Source organism: Saimiri boliviensis, chromosome 3 (assembly GCF_048565385.1).
Source record: "Saimiri boliviensis isolate mSaiBol1 chromosome 3, mSaiBol1.pri, whole genome shotgun sequence".
Classification (NCBI taxonomy): Eukaryota; Metazoa; Chordata; class Mammalia; order Primates; family Cebidae; genus Saimiri; species Saimiri boliviensis.
Window position 1 is genome coordinate 73,192,836 of NC_133451.1, and position 18,452 is coordinate 73,211,287.

At 36.0% G+C, this 18,452-nt stretch overlaps 1 protein-coding gene across 1 annotated transcript in view; it reads right to left on the reverse strand.

The window, feature by feature from the left end:
* ANTXR2 (ANTXR cell adhesion molecule 2) overlaps positions 1 to 18,452 on the reverse strand; it is a 152,776-nt gene that overhangs the window by 81,225 nt on the left and 53,099 nt on the right. The window contains exons 11-12 of the mRNA XM_010334724.2: positions 15,008 to 15,086; positions 8,037 to 8,132 (exon numbers count right to left, since the gene is read on the reverse strand). Coding sequence (XP_010333026.1) covers positions 8,037 to 8,132; positions 15,008 to 15,086 — 175 coding nt within the window. The remainder of the gene's footprint in view (positions 1 to 8,036; positions 8,133 to 15,007; positions 15,087 to 18,452) is intronic.

The window sequence follows — 18,452 nt, forward strand, 5'->3', positions numbered from 1 at the left end:
AATGCCTTTCTTTTGACATAGATAAACACAAAGTTCCCTTACATTACTAGTTGTGAAGTCCTTCTTTTCTGAATCCCACGAAGTTAGACGCCTTCAACATCCTGACCAAAATATTCAAGTTATTTCATCCTCCGCTTTTTTTTCTCCTTGACAAACTCATCAATGATCAAAGAATTCTACTTTAAACAAATAAGTGAAATCTGGACAATAAATATAATTTAGAATGCCAAATGGGGACTACGAAGGACAGTGTGTGAATGCATTCTGCCAGGAGTTAAGTAAAGGTGCTTCTGTGAAAACAAATAAACAGACCAGGATGAGTTTGATACCATTTTGTAAAAGATGCTCTGCTGGAAAACATCACCATGAAAGCAGTAAGACCTAACACCATACTGTATTTCAAGAAGGCAATCAAACATAAATCATCTTATTTAATGGTACAAGAAAAGCATATTAAAATTTAAATTACTTTTGTTTTATTGTGCATTCCAAAAAAGAAATCAGGCTGCTCTCAAGGTAACTCCATAGGTACCAGGAGCCCTCCTCAACAATAAAAAATAAGTGCAATGTAGAAGCATTATTACTATTTAGAAAAGAACAGCACAGCTGTTGCTGGCTAAGAAAACGATTCTATAGAGCTCCAGCTACACATACCCTCATTGCAAAAGATCAACTTATGTATAAGCAAATTGGGCTTTAAAAATATAAGTTTTTGTTTGATTGTTTTTTTTTTTTTTTTGAGACGGAGTTTCGCTCGTTACACAGGCTGGAGTGCAATGGCGCGATCTCAGCTCACTGCAACCTCCGCCTCCTGGGTTCAGGCAATTCTCCTGCCTCAGCCTCCTGAGCAGCTGGGATTACAGGAACGTGCCACCATGCCCAGCTAATTTTTTGAATTTTTAGTAGAGACGGGGTTTCACCATGTTGACCAGGATGGTCTTGATCTCTTGACCTCGTGATCCACCCGCCTCGGCCTCCCAAAGTGCTGGGATTACAGGCGTGAGAAAAATATAACTTTTCAAATGGTCTTTTAAATTAAGGCTTATGAGATCTTTATATAACATCTTAAATGCACTAAAGAAAAATGAATTAGCAATTTTCCCTTGAGGCTGGAGAACATTTGCCAAAGACACTAAAGCAAGCAAACATTTGTCATTTTCAGCATATTCAGGTATTTATTTGCAGCTGTATAACACAATCTAATTGACAACACTCCAGAAATCCTTTGTTTGCCACCTATCTGTAATTCATCTGGAGAGTCTGGTTACCCCAAACTATGCAAATATAGGACTGTCATTTCTCCTATCCTGATTAGTAAAACAAATTTGTTCTTAACTCAAAATATCCTCTAATCTAAATAATGATGAAAACATCTATATTTTCTGATGTCACAAACAATTCAAAACAGGATAAGTTTTGCTTTACTGCCTCTGCCTTTTTAACCTAAAGAGAAAGACAGGATGCTTATAATGGCTTTGTTAAAGAAAGGCAGTTACAGAGGATGAATGTAAGGAAGGCTACTCAATGAACAGGATACAGACTCTTAAACAGATGTTAAGAAACAACTTTACACAAAAATGAGAACTTTTCCCTTCATGGAACAGTTTGAAAACTCAACACAATCTATAATTCACTAATGACAGTGCCTACATATTCAAATTTATACGAGGACTCCTTTATTATAAGGCTTTCTAGAGAAAGGTCTCCAAATATTATTGGTTTAGATTTATACTTTTGTATGGAAAGCCCAGACACACGTAGAACACTATCTGCATCATTTAAATTACATCACAACTCTCTGTCATTCTTGAAAACACTCTTTAATATGAACTCAAAGATTTAAAATTAAAAAAAAATAGTCTCATATTAAAAGCATCTTGGCTGACCAGATCTTCTATGGCAGGAGTTTTTTCCCTTAATCTTTTTTATTATATGCCCCTTGATATGGTTTGGCTCTGTGTCTCCACTCAAATCTCATCTTGAATTGTAATCCTCATAATCCCCACGTGTTTAGGGAGGGAACAGGTGGAAAGTGATTGGATCATGGGGGCGGTTTCCCTATGCTGTTCGCATGATTGTGAGTGAGTTCTCACAAGATCTGATTGTTTTATAAGGCAGTTTTCTCTGCTCTTACTAGGTATCTCTTTCCTTCTTCCTGAAGATCTTTGCTTCCTCTTCACATTCCACCATGATTATGCTTCCTGAGGCCTCCCCAGCTATGCAGAACTGTAAGTCAATTAAACCTTTCTTTATAAATTACCCAGGCTCAAGAAGTTCTTTATAGGAGTGTAATAAATAACTAATATACCCCTCCTTAGCAGTATGGTGAATCTTTGGACCACTTCCCATAATAATTATTCTAAATTAAAATGTATAGTATTTAAAAGACCCCAATCATATTAAAATGTAATTTTCAAATCTGTTTTAAAAAATATGAGTCATGGAAATATATATGTTCCTTTATTAACTCATTAAATAATAAGCTCTTGTAATAGGTGTAGAAACTATCATAATTTTAAAGTAGCAATGCCTATAAAACACATTTCAAAAATACCTGAACAGTAGCCAGGTGGTGCATGCCTATATTCCCTGCTACTTGGCAGGCTGAGGCTGAGGCAGGAGGCTCGCGTAAGCCCAGGAGTTCTAGGCTGCAGTGGGCTATGATCATGCCACTGCACTCCAGCCTGAGTGATAGAGAACCGGACTTTAAAAAACATCTGAGCAACTATAAATGAAATATAGGATACATGAGATTGCTACTGGTGGACAGCTTTCACAACCGCTAATATTTTTGTGGACAGGGTAAAAAATTAATCAATGACCGAAATGATAAATTTCAGTTAGAAGTAAAAACAAAGACGTATTTTTTTCCATACAAGTTCACAATTCTCAGATTAGACATACCTGTGGGGTATATGTAGCAGCAACTAGACAAAAGTTAAACAACTTCTACTTCAGAGTTTTAATATAATTAAGAAATTCTTACCTATTTGTATCTTAGTTCCTATGAAATAGGACTACAAAGGCCATATTTCTTATTGTATATATATTATAAAAAACACATTTTAAATGCAGTCATTGAAAATCATAATAAAAATGAATATCATAAATTTCCTCAAGCACAATACTTCTCCATAGTTGACGGAAGTTTTTACCATAGCTAGAAAAAGGTACTCTATTTTGAATTTGACTTCCAAGTATATCAATATAAATTTTCTCAATTTTAAGAATTGGGAAAGGTCAAGAAGATGCATTCAATAATAGGCATTCACTGTGCAATATGCCTGGTTTACAATAATGGGTAAATACACACAGTACCTGCCTTTGTGATTAGCCTGTAAGGGGAGAGAAATTATCTAATCATAATTTTACTAAAGTATCAGAAAAAAAGGTACCATTTGCTCACTTGACAGGGTAATTTTATAAGAATTTTGACTAAAATTTTAATATAAAACACCCTAGAAGGGATGTTTCTGACTGATATGTTTGTTTTTCCTGATACAAAACTGGTACATCTAACCAGGTATATGTCATAGTTTCACAGATAACAATAATTAGTCAAATGCTTAAATTCTTTGTTTTCCTTCATAGAATGAAGGTCAATTTCTAGCTTTCAAGGGATTCAATAGTTCAATATTTGAATATGAATGAAACTGTACTAGCTCTCCTAGCAAATAATATCACCCTTGAGAAAGCTATCCATGGATGTCTGTTGCCAAATAGTTCTAATAACATATGTGCTTTGGACACTGCTGAAAATTGTAAACCTGTCTCTTCCAAAAATCTCTTGTTGCTCTAAGACAGTAAGCAAATTGTACTCAGTATATGAAGCATTATGCATACTAACTGCGGTTATAAAACAGAGGGATTATTCTAATTTCAAAGGATGCATATTGGATTTAATAGCCTTGATACCATTGCAAGTATTTTTAAAAATGTTTTAAATTTTTTGTAACAAATTTTTTCTTTTTTGTAACAAATTTGTCTGAAACCATAAAAATTCCCCAATGCTGAGGAATATCAGAAACACTCGGAAGATATACCGAATATCTTCTTGCTGGTATAACAAATAATCATACGCTTAGTGTCTAAAGACCACACAAACTTTTTTTATACTTCTGGAAGTCTGGAGTCCAAAATGATTCTTACAGGGTTAAAAAGCAAGCATTGGCAAAGCTTGTTCCTCCTGCAGGCTCTAGGGACGGAGCTGTTTCTTGCCTCTTCCCAGTCCTAGTGGCTGTCAGCATTCCTTGGCTTGTGGATGCACTACTCCAATTTCTGCCTCTACAGTTACAGTGCCTTCTTCCCCTCTATAGCCTAATCTCCCTCTGTCTCCCTTTTATAAGTCTTGGAATGCATTTACAATCCATCTAGATCATCCTGGATAATGTCAAGATTTTTTATTTAATCACATCTGCAAAGTAACTTTTGCTATATCAGCTAACATTACAAGGTTCCAGGGATTAAGACCTGGATGTCTTTAGAGATCTTTATTCACTTTACTGCAGGAGGCTTTTCCAACTGTATGACTTCTGAAGCTGCTCAGTCTACCCAACCCCCTTCCTCTCCAGGAGAATTACCACCATTGGAAACCTGATACCCACTGTTCCGAAATACTTCTGTTATTTGAGACAGAAAAAAGAAAAAAGAAATCTGAGAATCTTGTCTAAAATATAAGTAACAGTGTCAACATTGACTCATTGATTACATGTCTATGAAATTTTAAACTCTGGACAATGAATGATTTAATAATATTATAAAATATGACAATACTTCACATTTTGGCATTTTATAAAACATGAAATGACTGAATGCAGAATATGTGACAGATATTGAGACTTCAGGGAGTTTTTTTTTCCATGTTCTCCGTCTTGATAAGAGCTCCTGAGCATACAATGCTCACAGAGGTGGATAACTGACGCATCATAAATGTGCCTGAGAATAGACATTTTTAGCTGTTTAGTCATGTTTCAGTTGAAGATTAGATTTAAATATTTGCCACTAGTTCTTAAAACACTTTCAAGCAAAAAGAAATTTGCAAAACACCGTGCTGAAATAAATGAATTTCATTTTCTGTTAAAAACTTACATTACTAGCAATGATAGTCTAAGTCAAATTGATCCCCAATAATTTAATGCTACTAAGAGTTATTTAAATCATCACATTCTAATTTCAGCATTGCACAAATAAACTAAAAGAAACAAAACAAAACAAACACCCTGCAGTGGTACTACAATACCCTCTGGAAACTCAAGATTCTTTTCCACAAGGTTATTGTCACACTTCCTTCTTCTTTTCACCCTTTATTTTTCTCTAGTTCACTTAATTTCAGTTTAAGATTCCAGCTATTAATACTTTGTTAGAAGTGTTTCATTCTGGCCATATCTAAGGTGCACTATCTGTCACTGCCTTTCAATTTCAATAGTTGATGGAACTCAGTTGAATGCAGTCTTAAATAATTTTTGCCAGGACTAGACCTTAGCACTACTGTGAAGCTAGCAAAGCTTCTTTCAGGTAATTAGACTGATCAAATCTCTCCAGTAGCTTATCATCCCTGGGAAGAGATCAGACTTTCTATTGCAAGATATAGGAGGCCCTCTCCAATGGGTTTGTCCCAAAACCCAAACCATCATTCACCCAGCACAGTAGGTCTCAGCCTAGCACTTCTAAAAATATGTCAGAATAACTCATGATTCCACATGCACTTCATCTGCAATGTTCTTCATGAACTGTCAACATTTTATTTATGACTCAGAACTAAATTTGGGATCATCAACTCAGTCAGGTTTCTTTGAAATGCTCCCTTTAGTCTCTGCAAAACCTTCCTCCTTTATGTTTCTACTGTTCTTTACACATGTCGCTACTGGAACTTCCATTACTTTCCATTTACACTTATTTGCAAACATTTCTATGTTCCATATTAAAACGTGAATTTCCATATCATATTATAAGCATTTTTGTATCTCCAGTTCCTAGCACAGTACTGACATCTACTAGATAATCAATCAATATTAACCAAAGGCTGGATTCAGAATTTCACCTCTTGTTTCTTCGTGCTTTAAAATCTACTTTACAAATGTTTGCCATCATTCAGTTATACCTAGGTATAATTATAAGTTCATTCTTATATGAACTTATAAAGGCTAATTGCTTTTTAATCTGTATTTCTAAGGGTTAAATAAAGGTAGTTTCCTCTATTAAATAAGTTCAGGAAATTAATAAGCATTCAGGATATTTCTGAGGGTAGGAAGCCTTTCTGACATCCTGATACTCCACCATTAAAGAGGCCCATTTATGCCTTATAGAAAGTAACTCCATGATTTGAGATCTGTAGATTCCAAGGTTTTAGAGTCCCAAGGAGCTAGTCTCTGATCTAGTCACCTGATGATTGGATCCTCTTCTTAATATACAAAATGATGGTCAAAACCCATATTTAAGCACATTTTATTTTGCATGTGTCTTTTTAAAAATCATACAATTTGACACTTCTGAGCCTTCTGGTCAATACTAAGTGAAATTGCAAAGTGATTTAAAAAAAAAAAAAAAGAAAGAAAAGAATATGCACCACCACGAAGTCTAAATTAAAAAACCAAGGAGCACAACTTGCATTAAGACATCTTTTTTCTTTTTAGTTTGATACTCAAGTATGCTAGTCACCCTAAAATAGCTGTAACTAGATAATCAAGATTACAACAGGAAACTGAGCATAAATTGCTATGGCAGGAAACTGATTAGTTCAGCAAAGAAACAGGATGCTTCTTGTCTCTACTGTTATCTGAGTTAATTCTATGCCTCCTCCATGGGCCAACTGCTCTGAGATAAAGGATTGTAAAGTTGCCTCATGAAAGCAAACTGAACTACAACTAATAATAAATGCAGGGATAAAACAAAACACATCTGAAATTTGCAAAGTAGATGAAATCAGTTAGCAAACACGAGGGCAGGGCGGAAAAGGTAGTCCTGCAGTATTATATAAAACATTACCACGAGCTACAGAAGATTAAGTTCTATATAATGTGCTTATAATAAAATGAATATTCTCAAAATTAGTAATAGGCATGCTTTGAAAGAGGGCTTCCTTAAGATATCTTTTACTATGAAACCTGAACAATCTAAATTGGATTGCTTGAAATGTGTAGAATGATGCCCCCTACCAAACTGTTCATAATTACCTGGTACTGTGAATATGTTATCATAACGGCAAAAGGGATTTTGCAGAAGTGATTAAGGTTCAGGACCCTGAGATGGGAGATTATCCTAGATTATCTAGGTGCACCTAACTTAATCACGTAGTTCCTTAAAACTGGAGGACCGTTCCCAGCTAGGTTCAGAGTTAGTGGGAGATGTGCAGAAAAATGGTCAAAAAGGTGCAACATATCAGGTTTGCAGATGGGGAAAGGAGTCCATGAGGCAAAGAATATGAGTGGCCTATAGAAGCTGGAAAAGACAAATGAATGGCTTCTTCCCTAGAGCATTAATAAAGAAACACATCCCTACCAATACCTTTTAGTACAGGTAAACCCAGTGAGTCTCACATCAAAGCTGTGATTAGATAGTTGGTAGATTTATGTTGCTTTTAGTCATCACATATGTGGCAATTTGTTACAGTAGCAATAGATGACTGATACCCACCCATATTCTTTCACAGGCTTTATAGAAACACAAAAAGTGACACAAACTGAAACTCCCCATCATTACTCCAAAAGTAGCTGTTTAACAAATACCCTGACAATTGTGTATGACTAACTTCTGAACAAGTATTTTTCAGAAGCAAACAGAGAAGGTCCTGAAATGGTAGATCCTTCAAAGAGAAAATCAATAACATAATGAGCACTTAAAAAAAAGAAACTGACCAGCTAATTTTTTGTATCTTTAGTAGAGACAGGGTTTCGCCATGTTGGCCAGGCTGGTCCTGAACTCCCGACCTTGTGATCCACCCACCTCAGCCTCACAAAGTGGCTGGGATTCAGGCATGAGCCACCACACCCAACTTCTAATTTTTTTTTTAAGTAGTGTTGCAAATCCTTCTTACTCACCACTTTGCAGCAAAGGGGCCAAAACCACCACATCAAACCGATGCCCAGGAGTAGCAGTAACACCAAAATAACAATGATGGCTGCAATGCCATTAGACTAAAGCAGGCAAAAGAAAAAAACAAAGCAGTCAGCATAGGCTTATGGTCAAATTCCAAATGTATATATGTTTTTAAGGAAATACTAGGAAATAATGAAGAAAGCATAAAGCCAAACTAGATTTTAACTATATTACTTTAATTTCTTGAAATTCTGCAAATTTATCTTCCATTTAATATATATTATGTTTTAGGTTATGTTGTTGTGACAGGCAATAATAAACACAAACTCTTCCAAAATGCTGCAGACTCTTTACCCATATATATGAAAGGAATGTAGAAAAAATTACTAATCAGGATTAGACTGGTCCCTATCTTTCATGTAACGATTATTTTGGTTCAAAGCATAATTACCCATAGGCAGAATTAAGGCAAAATCCTCCAGACTTTTTGATAGTGAAACATTGTTTATTTTATATAGTTATATAATAAGATGAATATTTTTTAAAATTATGAGGTAGATGACAAACCAATAATGGTTCTTGTTGGCAAATGATATACACACATCAACGCAAGAATGCAATCTCATGTGTTAATGAATCAGACGTTCTCTCACTGCAGCTAAAGTATGACCTGCAAAAAACCATACTGGTGTTCTTTCCCTTCCTAAGTACTGAGCTCTTCCAGCCTTAAGGCACCTACTCTGGGCTCTGTTCCTAAACCCTTTCACACAAAAACCACCTATTCATTTTACAGGGCTCATATTAAGTCACTTTCATGGAAATCTTCCTTGGACCCTTTGACTGTAAATTGCCCCTCTGATTAAACAACTCATGGTTCTCTATACTTTAATCTTTAGTAGTTATCACAGTGCAATTAATTATGAGTTTTGTGATTATGTGTTTAATTTCTATTTTCTGCCATATGTATTGTGAGCTCTAGGAAGTCAGGGGCTACATCTAGCCTCCTTAGCACTGTATACTCCATATCTGGCACTGAAAAACTTCTTACTGAGAGAATGAACTCTAAAGAAATAAGGCAGCAAAAGACATGGATACAAAGAAGAATGTTTTCTGAACTTTTACTGTAGAGATAGTTTCCAAGGGAACAAGAGGTCTCTCCCAAATGCCTAATCTCTAGAATCATCAGTAATAATGTTTTATTTTGTGTTTTTTTTTTTAAGAGAGAGAATTCAGGAAAGAAAAGAAAAAGAAGAGAGAAAGAGAAATAAGATTAATACTTCATAGAAATTTCCAGGCAAATACCTAAATAATCTGTTCTCACAAAAAACATCAAAAGTGCCTTTTTCTTTACAGAATTCTAAATATTCATGAACAAATCATGCTATCCTCCACAGGCTTAAATACATTAAGCTCTAAAATCTAGGCAAACAAGAATGTAACAGGAAAAGGATGTCACAGAAATACATGGAAAACTGTGGTACCCTATGGGAAAAATATTGTCAAATGTATAAATCTTGATCTCACCTTCAAAAATATGGTCTTAAGAAAGACAGCCCTTATCTGTGACTGTCCATGTACAGAAGGAAGACAACATTTCTCACCAGACCTTTCCCACATGAGGATGCAGCCACAGCACTCGTAGAAATGGCACACCATTTGGCTGTGCTATACAACTTTCAAAAGGGTTCTATGAACATTTGGTTTTCCCTTTTCTTAGAATTCACACCCGTGTTCAGAAATAAGGACATGTAACTAGAGGCCATGAAACTGCTAAAAATTTAGTGGTTAGTTTGTTCCTTCTATGTATGTTCCAAGAAAAGGAAAATCAGAAAATTGCACTGACAGAACATAACATAGATGGGCTAGTCCTGATAGATACTTAAAATTCTTGATTTTTCCCTTAAAAAAATGCCTCTATTAGTAGCAATGATAAAATACCATGAAACTCCAGATACAAATACACATTTATTATGACAATATTATCATCTCAACTGATTCCAAAGACTTGTCTCAAAAAAATAAAAATAAATTATACACTTTCTAAAGACCTACAGATCTAACCTTTATTACATTTAATTCAAGAATGATGGGAATAGGATCAAAGGAAACAAAAAACGCAACCTGGTCTTGCCATCTATCAATCTATCTATCTATCTATCTATCTATCTATCTATCTATCTATGAATGACACAGGTCCTGAATACACCAATCACAGACATCAGTTCAGTTAACTGGATGCAAATTCAGTCTTTCCCATTGTGTTTGTTTTGATAGCCAGAGCCACTATCAGATAAGCAAGAAAGATGTTAGTCATGAAGGAAAAACAGTTTCATTTTACACAAAACTTTATAAACATCTTGGTGAAAGGTGGAACACACAGAATTCAGGTCTGTAATCAGATACCGTGTTGCAAATTATGGACTTAAGAGTCAGATAAAGAAGAGTATGAAACTAGATTTGATTACACATAGATCTATACCATGAGTAGAAACTAGAAGTTTCTCAGTTTCATATAGGCAGGCCTCTGTTTACACAGACTTCAGGTCAAAAAGTTCTAATAAATATTTAATACTCAAATGTCATTGTTCTTGAACTAGGCAAAATAAATAAATACACATGACCGGTTGCTAAAACTGGTTGTTATTCATCCAAAAAAATATTTGATGAGCACTCAATGCCTACTAGTCACTAAAAACAGGTACCAACATTATAATGTTGGATAAGTCTTCAGGAAGCTCACAGGTTAGAGAGACAAGTCTTAAACAAATAATTCCAAGTGTGAAGAGTGTGGAAGGAACATACAATAAGAACGGTAAACGTGGGAAATAATCTACTCTGTGGTTCTGAGAGGACCTCCTGGAATAAGTTCCAAAAGGCTGAGGTGGTGAGTGGAAGAGGGGTAGGCATAAATAGTGGCTTCCTGCGAGAATAAGAGAAAGACAATTGTGGGTGGAACATAGCCTTTGAGGGGACTGAGTGACATCTTTAAGAGACTGAAGAAAGAAAATCAAACACAAATTTCTGAAAAGCTGTAATTTATTGGACTAATGGCCATTTGTTAGATGACATTTCAATATGCCCTTTTTGGTATCAATTCTTCCCAGTAATAGTTTTGAACAAGCAGCATTTCCAGATGTCTATGAAGACATGGGTTTGAAAGCTGAGGAGTCCAGTCTGAGACCCAACACTCAGGTGTCAGTCAAGGTTATGAAGCCAAAATTCTTCTAAGGGTTAACTGGGGACATAGCAGAACTTAGAGCTTGATGTCAGGGTAGAAAGAACATATTTTCTAGTCAGTCTAGACACAAAACCTTCTTGAACTTTATCTGCATCTAATTTCTTTTTCTTCACTAAAAGCAAGTTATACAACAAAAAACTTTAGTCTGCCAAATATAACTAAACTTCTAGCTAAGAGAATCATAGAAGTATAAAAACAAATCAGGGTTACCACTGCCCTTGCAACATAACTATGGGAAAGAGGAATCACTCATGAAAGTTTCAAATGAGCATTAATTGTTATTGTTGCCGTCATTCTAGAAAATAGTGACTTCACAGCAGCCAGATTAGATGAAACAGACATAGAAAAAGGAAAATCGGTCTCCACGATTTTGTTTCATGAATTTAGAGTTAGAGAAAGAAAATATCATCATGGAACAGATGATTATTTAATTTACTGGATTCGTTTGGAATATTTGATGTCAGGAATTAGGAAACTATGGCACAAGGGTCAAATCCAGCCAATCTATTTCATAAGACCCCACAGTTTTTTTACAGTATTATACAAACCTGAAAAAAATCAAAAGAAGAATATTCCAATGTCAGTGTACATAGTTTTGTTGAACACCGCCATTTGTTTACATAATGCATAAAGCTGCTTTTGCACTACAATGATAGAGTTGAGTAGTTGTGACAGAGACCATATGGCCCCCAAAGCCTGAAGTATGTGTTTACTATCTGTCCTATAGGAAAAATTCACAAACCCTTGTCCTATATAAATCAATGTAGAATCTGGTTTAAAATGGCAGACTGTGGAAATGTTCAGCTGGGGGGTGGGAGGAGACAGATGTGGGTTCAATTCTCAATTCTAACATTTATTAGAGTGCAAAACTGGGCAAGTAACAACATTCCAGAGCCTCCAGGCTCCAGGTATCCCTCTTTCAGGAGCAGTAAGGACTGAAATGGCCTGTTACACTCATCCAGCCATGCACTTCTTAGAGGGCTGGGTCCGCATAATACAAGAAGTACCTTCTAATGTGCTTGGATAATTGTGCACTGAAATTAGACGTAGCTTCCTGTTCCTCAGCTTTCTTATCTGTAAAATTAATATAATCAAACAACTTCCTCTTGGATTTCAAGTGTTAAATGAAGCCATAAAGGACTTAGCACATACACAGCAGTGTTGAGCACAGTATCTGGCACTTAATCCATGCTCAGCAAACAGGTTCTTAGTATTGTTATCGCAAAAGAGAAGAAGATCAATGATTTCAGGAGAAAAAAAAGGGACATCTTTCCATTATTATTATTATTATTATTTTATTTATTTATTTTTTTTTTGAGACAGAGTTTCGCTCTTGTTACTCAGGCTGGAGTGCAATGGCGCGATCTCGGCTCACCACAACCTCCACCTCCTGGGTTCAGACAATTCTCCTGCCTCAGCCTCCTGAGTAGTTGGGATTATAGGCATGTGCCACCATGCCCAGCTAATTTTTTGTATTTTTAGTAGAGACGTGGTTTCACCATATTGACCAGGATGGTCTCGATCTCTTGACCTCGTGATCTACCTGCCTCGGACTTCCAAAGTGCTGGGATTACAGGCATGAGCCACCGTGCCCGGCTCCGTTATATTTTTAAAAGCAGAGATCCATTTTAAAGATCTTTTGAAGAGAAATGAATATAAAGGATTGCCTAAATACACATCCTCCTCAGACTCTAATCTTAAGTCTCTTAAATCTAAAACTTAGTTTCCCCATTTCAAACTAGATATATGGTTCCTTTCAATCATTCATTTGGGAAATAATTTTGGAGCACCTGCTCTTTGTAAGGACCAGTCGTGGGATAAGGGCAATGAGTAAGCACATCCCTGACACTGACGTATCAAGCTGTTAAGAAAGGCCCAGAGGCCTGTTTTCATACAGTTGAAAAACACTGTATGAATAAAATCATGTCAACTTCCAAGGACTTCCTGTTTCTCTCAGAAGAAAAGCTCAGGTCCTTACAATGACTACACACTCTACACAAGATCTGCCCTACTCCTGCCATTCTTTCCCCTTTATCCCAAGGCTTCCACTCTCCCTGACTGCCTCCACTCCAGCACACTGTCTGGCTTGCTCTTCTTTAAACTTGCCAGAGACTATCACCTGAGGCTTTGCTCTAGCTGTCCCTCTGTGTGGAGCACATTTCCCTCAGAAGGTCTGCAGGGCTCCCTCCCTTACCTTCAAGTCTTTACTCAAAGCCTTCCTTCTTAGTGAGAATCACCTTGACCCCTTCTTAACTGTTACAGCTTGCTCCTTTCCCCTCATCACTGGCACACCAATGATGCATTTTCTGAAATCTTTCCACTCTTAAGCCACCTTGAGTCATATTACCCTCTGAGAAGGAATAAGACCTAGAAAGTCTTCTTTAAAGCACACAACCTGTACATCCCAGATGAGTCATAGGGTAGCCTCAGGATCCCTGTATGTGAAAATCATGCATTGTTACAGGATAGGAACAAAGACCTGTTTTCCTGCTTGCATGGAAGAAAAGAGGAAAAAGATAGCTTGTAGGTGTTGAATAGGAAGAAAGATGAGGAAAGGATGTCACTTCAGTGAGCTAAACACGCAGAAACTACAAACCACAAATATTTGTAATTTCAACCACATCCTCAGGGACCAGAAAACCAGCAAACTGCAACATCCACAAAACCTACAAATTGCAACATATGCTAGAAATAGGAGGGAAAAAAAATCCTCCCCAAAAAGCACAAACACAAAAACAAAAACCCCAGCTATTTTCAAAATGGAAGTAGGTGTTGGCAACGACTTACTCAAGGAGTTAATAAGTGACCCAAGGGTCCTTTTCTCTGCAACATTGTCTTAAAATGTGAAGCAAAACTACCTCTATACAGGTAACACTGAATTGTTTTGTTTTATTTTGTTTTGTTTTGTTTTGTGTTGGAAAGGTGTCTCCTGAATTAATAGATCAAAATATAAAACCATGAAACTGTGAGATGTGAGAAGATGTTTAGGTTTAGTCTTTGGTCTTTTGGAGGGCAGGAATTCTTTTTTTGCTTCGATTTATATAGTTTTTACAAAATATGCTAAGAAATAATAGCCACGTGGTCAGTCCTGTTTAGTACTTCCTGCTTCCATGTTCAATAATATAATATTGAAACTTTCTATAAATCCACAAAATTAAATAAAAGAAAGAGAATGTCTACTGAATGGAGTTTATCTGTATTTATGTGTATAATCCCAACTAAAATATACATTCAATGTGGTTACAAACTAAGATAGTTTCAAGCTATCAAAGTCGACTTTCTTATTCAGAAAGCAGCAACATTTTAAATGAACAAAATAATTAAGTCCCACATTTAGATGCAATAATTTGATTTCAAACCATGATACATGCCTTACATACTGAAATCTAAACTTCCTAATAGAAAACATAATTTCTATATTTAATGTTTTAAGAAAAAAAGTGCATCATTTGTAAATTATTCTCTTACCTTATTTTGATTTTAAATATGCCTTTCGAATTCTATAAATATCACAATCAAATGCATACTACCTTAAAGTTCTTGTAAAAGGGAGCTCAACATAAAAAAAGCAATGCCACCCCAAATCAATTCTATACAAAATTTTTCCTTGTAATAGTCTCCAGTGTTATTGTTTGCAACTCCTTTATTGTAGTATGCAACATCACCAAGGATCGATAGATTATTTCTGGATAGGATTACTTTTAAAAGGTAACCTTCATGCAAACTTTTACTTACACATTCTGTGGCTGTGACAAGCAATGAGCTTGAGATGACAGATTTTCCTCCATTAAAGCTCACTGAAACATCAAGAGTTCTGAAAAAGAAATGAAGAAACAATAATTACATATAAATTTAAAACCAGAGGAGTAGAAGATTTTGATTTCCTTATGTAATTAATTCAAAACCAGCCAGAAAACATACTTAAATAGTAAGGGTCTCAAACTCCTGACCTGAAGTGATCCACCCACCTCAGCCTCCCAAAGTGCTGGGATTACAGGGGAGAGCTACTGCACCCGGCCTGGTCAACGTGGTGAAACCCCGCCTCTAGTAAAAATACAAAAATTAGCCAGGCATGGTGGCGGGTGCCTGTAATCTCAGTTACTCTGGAGGCCCACGCAGAAGAGTTGCTGGAACTCAGGAGACAGAGGTGGCTGTAAGCCGAGATCACGCCATGACACTCCAACCGGGGCCACAACAGTTGACTCAGTCTCAAAAAAAAAAAAAAAAAAAAAAAAGTAATGGTCACAGCTTTCGGTAAATTACGCCAGCTTTCTTCTTCCTTATTTCTAGTCCTTACTAGTCAGAGGCAAACTTGTTAAATGATCTAATTGTTCCTTTACAAAGCAGTAACCGAAATAGCGACATTAAGAAATTTCTCAATCCAGAAAAATGCCGAGGTTTCAGGTTCGCAAAAACCTACAAAGGGCAGAGCACTGTGGCTCACGCCGGTAATCCCAGCACTTTGGGAGGCCAAGGTGGGCAGATCATGAGGTCAAGAGAATGAGATCATCCTGGCCAACATGATGAAACCAGTCTCTACTCAAAAATACAAAGATTAGCTGGGCATGGGGGCGTGCTCCGGTAGTCCCAGCTACTCGGGAGGCTGAGGCAGGAGAATTGCTTGAACCCAGGAGGCAGAGGTTGCAGTGAGCCAAGATCGCGCCACTGCACTTCAGCCTGGTGCCTGGCGACAAAGCAACGCTCTGTCTGAGAAAAAAAAAAAAAAAAGAAAGAAAGAAGAGAAAAAAAGAAAAGCTTTAGATCTCATAGATCCTATCTGGCCTATTTTCCTGCCTCTAGATATTACTATTAAGAATATAAACCCGGAAGCAATAAACCAGTCAAAAATAAAATATAAAGAAAGTGAATATGAAAGACAGCAACAAAGTGAAGAAAAAAGAGAGAAAGATTTATTTGCAGGTATTTGTTGTAGATGGTCCAAAGATATTAAAATATTCCAACAAACGTACAAAGAAGAGACAATAACTTTTGTCCCCGGCTAAGAAATATTAGATTAAAATATAGTTCTTATTTCGAAAATATGATTTCAAATTATAAAACAAGTAATAATCATTAAAATTTCATTGATTTAGATTGATTATTTGGGATTAGCCTAGAGTTAGAAACACTTTATGAAAAAAAAAAAAAAAGCTAAAATTAGATATCAAAGGGAAAAAAATAGCAAGGGGGTTTTTATGGAAAGAGCTCCTTTCCAAAGCTGTTTACAAAGTGTATTATCATATAATTGGTTTGGAAACCAATCAAAGCCATCCATTCATAGGCCAGGCATGGTGGTTCATGCCTATAATCCCAGACTTTGGAAGGCTGAGGTGGGAGGATTGCATGAACCCAGGAGTTTCAGACCAGCCTCGATAACACCATGAGATGACCATCTCTACAAAAAATCAAAATAAAAATAATTAGCCTGGCATGGTGACATGTGCCTATAGGCCCAGCTACTCGGGAAGCTGTGGCAGAAGGATGGCTTGAGCCTGGGAGGCCCAGGCTGCAGTTATCCCTGACTGAGCCACTGCACTCCAGCATCAGCAATACAGTGAGACACTGTCTCAAAAAAAAAAAAAAAAGCAAAAACAAAAAGCAAAACAAAACTATCAGAAACAATCTCAAGCTGTTGACAGAAAGGGGAGATGAGAAATACTGGCAATTTATGGGTATTATCTATTTTAACCCTTCAAAATAGCCCTTGAAGTAAATAGTAGTTCCACAGTTTTATAAATGGGGGCCAGGAGGTCCAGAAATGTTAATTACCCTGCCCAAAGTAATAAAGCTAGAATTCTAACTTTGAACTCTTTTCCTCATACCACAGAGGCTTGATAAAAGGCTTAAATCAAAGTCCGTAATGTGTTTCTTTCCTCAAAGTGCTATTTGGTTTGGAATCATACAATAAAGTTACTGGGAAGGATACTCCCGGCAAAGTTCAAGCTAAATTCAATCAAAATACAGAAATGCCCTTATTAAAATATTTCTTTGTAAGTATTTACTTAAAAGCATGTTGTTTAAAAAGATGGTTTAGCTAAATCCATAAAAGAATGAGAATTTTGGATGTTTACATAAAATTAACTGTACTTCTGAACTATTCCAACACAGAAGGCCAAATGGTGTATTAAGAAATAAAACTTAGACCTAATTGCTCATTCTGAATAAATGAGTGCCTTGTTTTGTTTTTTTAATGACTAAGCATAATCAAATAAAAAAAATCAACTCCCCTAGTACCTAATTCCTCTACTTTAAAGCATGTAACCAAAATCATCTGACATGTTGGCATGGTTTTATGTTTTGGAAAGATTATTTTGATTTATAGTAATAGGTGATTCTTGCAGGCAATCTTACTGATTCAAATTTAAGGGATCAGTAGACATTGTCTGAAGTTGTTTATAATCTGGCAGTTAAAATTCACCGGAAACAAAGAAGTTCTCTAATTAATGAAGAAAACATTCAAACTTTTAATGCTTAACAAAATGAAATGAGAACAGAAGATATATTTTAAAACAAAGTTTACTATTTCCTAAAGTAGAAATGCAGGCTGATGTGATCTTGGAGCTGACCAAAATCACTGCATTCTCTGAAAATCTCAGTCTAGTATAATGTGAATGGTGTCAAAAAAAAAAAAAACAAACAAACAAACTGAGTTACATCTTCACAGATATAGATTCCAATTGACGATATATGATATATGGAATTGAAAGAAAAAAATCTTTCTCTTTTTGAGGGAAGTAGTAGCAGAGTGATAAAAATATATCCATAAACACCGCTCATAATTACAGGCATTTGTTTTCTTACTAAGAGCCAGACACATGAATTCATCTTTTCATTTAATTCACACAGCAACCTACTGAGGTCAGCACTAGCATCATCTCCATTTTCCATATGAAGAAACAAGCTTAAAAAGGTAACTTGCCCAAATACTGGACTTCGCTGACTCTGTAGTCAAAATGCTTTCACTTCTACAGCATCCTACTTTAATCGTCCACATGTATTTTAGGGTCTTATATTTAAATTTCTCTCATTAGCGTGAGTTTCATTTCAATCTTCCAGTCTTTTACAACATGCACATGCCTCTCACGGTTAACTAGAATGGCATTTACTATATGCTAAAACAATATATTTATTTGTAAATATATATATTTACAAACATATATGTGTGTATTTATAGAAGGAT